Below are 6,843 nucleotides of genomic sequence, written 5' to 3'. Positions count from 1 at the left end.
ACAAGGTTAACACTTGACTTGAAGTAGTTAGATATTTTTTCACATTTTTTTAGAAAATCCTAATCTAGAGTTGGGTTAACGAATAATAGATGTGTAGGAAGATATAAAACTGAATTAATGGAGTTCTCTTATAAATATCTCAAATACTTCATCAATAAATGTAAACACAGATATCCAAACATAGACATGTTTTTTAAAACATAAAACACCACAATCAAAATATGTGATTTCAACATATAAAATCACAAAATTTGACATCAACCTAGATAAAATGGAGCGAAAAGGATCTTTTTTATATCATGTGTCATGTGAGATGTGTCTATCTTAAAACCATGCATGATCCGAGTCCATCCTTTATTACTTTCCACACCTTGACATAAACAACATTTCTGTCGGTTTATTTATAGCTTGTTCTTACCCAAGTTACAAATGCCCCTTTGAAAAATATTCACTTTTACATTCAAGAAAATTAGGAAATCCCTGTCAAACTTTTTGATACCAGTTTTATACCTAAACAAGATCTTAACACACAGATTTATGATCTTTCCTTTTAAATATTAAAATGTTAGAAAATGCGCAGTTTGCATTGATACAAAGAAATAGCGGTCATGGGTTTTGCTAATTTGAAAGTTAGGAACCCCTGGCCAGACAATCTGAGTGTGGCGATGGAAATTCACGAGATAAATGATGTGAAGGCGGCTGAAAAAATATATTGCAATCTGTGTGGGGGAGCTTGACACCTTCTGATTATAGTCTTTGAATAAATACTGTAGTATTAATCTAGTGTCTGAACGTTAGGTTTGAAAACAACAACGCGGGAAGAACAAGGGAAGTCAAAGCCTTATATGCCCAATTCTCGTCAACAAGAAGAAGTTCAGGTTGGAAGATTGAAATTCTACTTTGTCTGCTATTGTGGTGCGTGATTGTCTGCTATTGTAGTGCGTGATTTTCTATTTATAAGGTGCTCGTCTTAAACCTTGTATTCATCCTCGAACGCTTTGTCTGGCCGATCATTGTTTGACATCCCAGAAATCAGACACAATTATTTGATTGATTCCTTAATTTCTATCAGTCAATCAATGGCCGTATTTCCATTGCCCCAGCTTGAAGATAATGCTGTATTATTACCCAGTTCCCAAACTAACTCAACGCAGCCTCAGCTATGTGACGTATGGAGAGATATACAAGGTGCCCATAATTGGAATGGTTTGCTTGATCCCATGGTGCCCAATTTGAAAGCTGAAGCTCTCAGATATGGGAATTTGGCACAGCTTTGTTACGACGCATTTGATGGCAAAAGCTACTCCAAAAACTACGGCACATGTTATCACAGTAAAAGAGATCTGTTCAATAAGATGGGCATGTCTGAAAGTGGCTACCAAGTCACTAAATATGTTTACGCCAATACTAATCTGTTAAATCAAGTTTTTGGTGAGAAACCAAAAGACCAAGGTGTTTGGTTGGGTTTTATTGCAGTTTGCACGGATCCAAATGAGATAAGAAGGCTTGGACGACGAGACATAGTGATTGCATGGAGAGGAACTCAGACTGCTGAAGAATGGATAGAAGACCTGAGAGATATTCTTGTACCTACAAGATTATCCTATAGATGCAAGAGGACAGGCAAAAACCAAGAGCATCATTTCGCGGATGGAGTACTTATTGAGAGAGGATTCCTGAGCTGCTATACTTCAACTGTCCGTCACCGTCAAGGCGCTGCAGGAGCCACTGTGAACATCAGCACCAGAGATTTGGTAGTCTCAGAGATAGAACGATTGATTCAAGTTTATGAAAAAGAGATGGACAATTTAAGCATAACATTTACGGGACACAGCTTAGGAGCTGCTCTTGCAACCTTGAGCGCTTATGATATCAAACAAATGCTTTGCACCAAGCATAATTTTCATCAAATTCCCGTCACCGTCTTCGCTTTTGCCTCTCCCCGGGTGGGAAATCTTGCGTTTGCTAAACGGGTGGAGGAGATTGGAGTGAAAGTGCTGAGGTTTGTGAACAAGCGTGACCTGGTTCCCAAAGTGCCCGGAGTTTGTATGAACGAGAACGTGGGATGCCTCAGCAAATTGCTGCATTGGCTTCCGTGGACATACTTTCATGTTGGCGTCGAGCTTCCTTTACACAACAATTCTCCATTCATTCAGCACACCCATAATCTTGCCTACTTTCATAATTTAGAGCTTTACTTGCATTTACTGGACGGGTACGTTGGAAGTAAGCAGCCGTTTTCTTGGAGTGGAAGAGATCATGCTCTGGTTAATAAGAGCTGTGATTTATTGCGCGAGAAATATGAAATTCCTCCAAAATGGTGGCAGGAACAGAACAAGGGCCTCGTTAAAGGTCCAGATGGCAAATGGACGCAGCCATCAGAAGAGGAATAATTCATGTCTCACTCAACTCCAGATGACATCAACGTCCAACGTTCTGCGCCGCAATGTCACCACAACTGTGTTGGTTATTGAATTATTCTTTTTATCTGGATGTATATATTTAACATGTTGTCACATTCATTATTGAATTAATTTAACTTCAAAGCTTAACCTTTAGCGTGAAATGAAATCAACTATGCAGGAGATCATAGCTGTGGATGATACAAATTAGCTTTTGATTGTCATAGAAAACAATCACGTGTCATCAGTAATCTGATAGATAATAAAAGTACGCGTAAATCAGTATTGATTTTAATTATGAACATTGCTATTAAACAAGAGATAATACGCCTCAGCTTTGTTGTAGCCCAAAATACTTTCATACAAAATTTGTAAAAATAGTCAACAAGGGTAAGTTCTCAAATCTTTTTCTAATCCTCAGAATTAGTGACAATATGAATGTTCTAGTGCTATCTAAATCTACCGAGAACTTTAGTTGAGGATTGCATGTATGCATGCCATACTATCTATAATTATGAGATTACCAAATATTTGGTTTCTAGGTATATAGCTCTACACTAGCACATTTTATTGTCGCTCAATTGCACCCATACTTTAAGATTATACAAGTATACATCCAACACGTTATAATTCTAAAACAATGATTGTCTAGGGATGTGACAATTATTGTGGAGGCTACTATGGTAATGCCGCAACTTCCCCATGATGGGGAGGCATTGCATTTAATTTATGAGAGCTTGAAGAAGACATAAGGGACTACAAAGAATCAAGTTAGCTTTCTTGATAAGGAACTAAATTGTGATGGTGAAAATATTGAGCTTCCTTCTTTACCAATCAATCTTATCAACTATCAACAAAATATAAAGGATGCATTTTTTATTCTTGATTTCATTTTTTGATTAAATCGTGAATGACAAGTGTATGATTTTAAGTTAGAAGCTTTACATGAGCTGAATACCAAATCCTTGAAATGAATTATGTATAATCCAAGGAAACTATAATACAATATCAAATAGCCAATTTTATTGGACAATAATTTCTTAAGTACTCTTTCTTTCTTATATATTTAATCATTTATTAAAATGCCACTTTTTGCCTAGTATTTTTGCAATCAGCCTACATACGAAATTTCATGGACTTGCTAAAGATGACCATAGATTCGGTTTGGACACATGCAATCTCCAAAATCTACTAATACTTTTTAGTTTTTTGGACTCGTTCCTTAGACAACAACATACAATGATAATATTGCACAATTATGAGTAACCCTTTCGGCTTACCAAATTTCTCATAGATAGATTGTTATCCATAGAATTTTTTCAATAACTTAGCAATATTACTCAATATGTATGGAGTTTTTAAAAAGGAAACGTTCTTTATTTTAGATCCACTTCTATTTGGATGGGAGTACAATAAAAAAAATGGGAAGCAAATCTTGAACCTCCTAAGATTCAAGTTAACGTAATTCAACCTAGAGATCATAGAGGACTTTTGGAAATAGGACCCTAAAAGTTTCAATTCTAGTAGGATAAAAAATTTAAGAATGAATCAGATTTTTATACATAAAAGTTAGCCTAAAATAGAAATAAGCTAGTGTTTGAGTAGCAAATTGTAGGATGTATATAAATAAAACAATGATCTATTCACTATCCTCCTCCCCTTTAAATATTACATACTATAATGTCTATTTTTTGTGCAAAATGAGTATCAAGCTCCACTTGAAGGAAGAACCATAAAAGTAAAGGTTGGACTAAGAAATAAATCATTTACCTTATTGGAAGTACAATTAAAAAATACACAAGATGTATATGAGTATTTTAAAACGTCGCTATTTATAAAACTTATGGGATAGTATCAAACTATCAGAATGCCTCATGGAATTTAGATTTCACCTTTGAAGGACTCATAGAGCGATTCGAACAAATTTGTGAGACACGAGAGCTACTATCCAACAACAACTCAAACTGCGCAAAATTTAGACGAGAACAATGCTCATGAGTAGCGGATTGCACCTAGCATTCAAAAACATTCCTGAAACTAAGCACAATCATACATGAACTGAACATAACGTCCAAAGTGGGTCCAAAGTGAGTGTGAAATTGTATTTGTAAGCAATCGACTACACTACACTATCAAGTGATCCATGCCCATCAATCAATTGGAATTAACTTCCTAGAAGTTGCATTCAAGATTTATGAGTAATATTTCACTTAGCTTTCCTGACCTAATAGATCAAGCAAAAACACCTTGTTTAGATGTACACAATGTCTAGGCCTATGACGTTCAATTAACAAAACCAACATTAAATGAGTTCCATGCAAATTATGTTTCAAAACTATATATAAAATATGCAATATTCTAATAGCATTAAATCCTCTATTAACTATGAGTATTTGTAGCTACAATTGCTAGATTACATAGATAAATTATTATTGCATATATATTAATTTTTTATAAAAATATCCAAATACACTATAATATACACACTAAAAAACACTAATAGAGTAGAAATATTCCTTGCAGCCATATGATGGCATCTCATACCCTATCATATTCCAGACACAGAGACTTACATATGAAGAGAAATAAAACTGCATAAAAAGATTCAATAACTATGTATACCTAGCTTGTGGTAAACCTGTCCACAATCTTCACATTAGCCAAATAGAATTCCTTAACAGCCATATTCTATGATTACATCCTATGGCACTAAAAAATGGAGCCTTGTAGCACCCAAAAACTAATTTAAAAAACACCCAAAAAATAGAGTCATTCAGATGGCAATATAAAAGCATGTAAATGCACTAATCTTCCATTGAGATTGAAGGAGAATTGCTTCCCTTTGCCTGACTATAACCTCTCCTACACCTGAACCAAGAGTTCATCCTCAATTTCCTCCTTATGAGATAGGATATCAGTAGAAAATATAGTTAGGCAGTCTTATTCTAGACTTGCTTGTAATCCATTAGAGTGACACCTTTCTTTCTAACAAACATATTGAATGATACAACATGAACTAGAAAATATGATGTTTTTTTACTAAATGATACAATATGTTACAAATATGGAGACAAACATATCAAAATAAAGTACTCATGAAATAAGTTCACTAACAACATATATGTTGCTTTCTAATCAACAAAATATCACCAAATACCTCAATATGAAAACTCTTCTATAAAATGCATACAAAATATTTGTCTTAATGACAATTCTCTAAAATTGGGGAAAATTATAAAAAAAGAGTTGCTACATCTGAGGTGGTATCTTACATAGGTATTAGAGCTAGCGGTCTTGTCAACCTGTTGGGAGACTACCATCTATTAAAGTTTCTTGAGTTGCATGACATTTTGGAAAACATTCAAACTTGGTATATTATTGCATCTAAAGAAAATTAGATTGTGGGTCACTTATCAAAATATTTCAGTGATTTGATGAAGTGTATTCAACCTAGGAAATTATAGAAAGAAAAGTGGAAATTTGGCTCTTAATGATTGGAATAAAGTTGGAGTCTCCAATTTCTAGATAATTTTCTTATCAAGCTGATGTAATTGGAATTATGTTTGTCTAAGGTAGAACAATTATATTGCAGGATGTTGAATTGGTCCAACGGAAGCTTATGGAACATCCTCATGAGGATTAAGACTTGAAGTTGCCTCTTGTCTCAATGAGTTCTTAAGAATTAGAATTCATATAACACTATATAATAATGATATAATGATGATGATTTTATAGATTATTATTAAAGGATTTCATGGGTTGTGTGGTACCAGAAGCCCTTCTTTTGATAAGAGGGCTCAAAGTTTAAAAGTTATGGATAAGGTGAGATCATTTTTTAATTTTTATTGATCTCAAGTGCAATAATTTAATTATTTGAATGTTCCAATGATTCTTTACCAAAATAAAAAAACATCATGCATAAAATGTTAAGGCATCCATGTTAACTATTTTTTGCTTGATTTCAAATGAAGATGATGATATCTCTAAGAAGGTACAATTTTAATTTTTGGCCATTTTTAGAAAGGAACGAGATGTCTCACATATAGCTCGTAGGTTCTCATAAAAATTAGTAGAGTAAAAAATTGAGAAGCTTAAAAACCAGCTGACAAAATAGGAAGTGATTTCTTTTGGTTTACAACATACAAGATCCCACAAAAATAGATAGGAGTAAAAAGAGAAGTGATGTTTCACATGTCAAGAGGCTTGGACACTCAATCACATATGTGGTCCAATTGATAAATAAAATTAAATAGTACATTATAAATTGAAGCTAAGAATATTGCAGAAATATTAGCTTGTTGTTATTGAACCGTTCACGAAGTAGGAAAAGAAAGAAAGGGCAAAGGAACTCAAGTAGGTGATTGAAGATCTTGAATAAATCCAAGAAGACTTTAGCTTCAAGTAGAGTCCTAATTTGACATGTTCAAATTTTGGACGTTAG

At 34.0% G+C, this 6,843-nt stretch overlaps 1 protein-coding gene across 1 annotated transcript; it reads left to right on the top strand.

Moving 5' to 3' along the window:
* The first annotated feature begins 1,079 nt into the window (after window positions 1-1,079).
* LOC131079664 (phospholipase A1-Igamma1, chloroplastic-like) lies at window positions 1,080-2,393 on the top strand. The gene has a single exon (XM_059215073.1). It carries the CDS (start codon window positions 1,080-1,082, stop codon window positions 2,391-2,393), a length of 1,314 nt encoding a protein of 437 aa, XP_059071056.1.
* The last annotated feature ends 4,450 nt before the right edge of the window (window positions 2,394-6,843 follow it).

Source organism: Cryptomeria japonica, unplaced genomic scaffold (genome assembly GCF_030272615.1).
Source record: "Cryptomeria japonica unplaced genomic scaffold, Sugi_1.0 HiC_scaffold_49, whole genome shotgun sequence".
NCBI classification, from domain to species: domain Eukaryota; kingdom Viridiplantae; phylum Streptophyta; class Pinopsida; order Cupressales; family Cupressaceae; genus Cryptomeria; species Cryptomeria japonica.
This window is presented reverse-complemented; position numbering and strand designations above follow the sequence as displayed.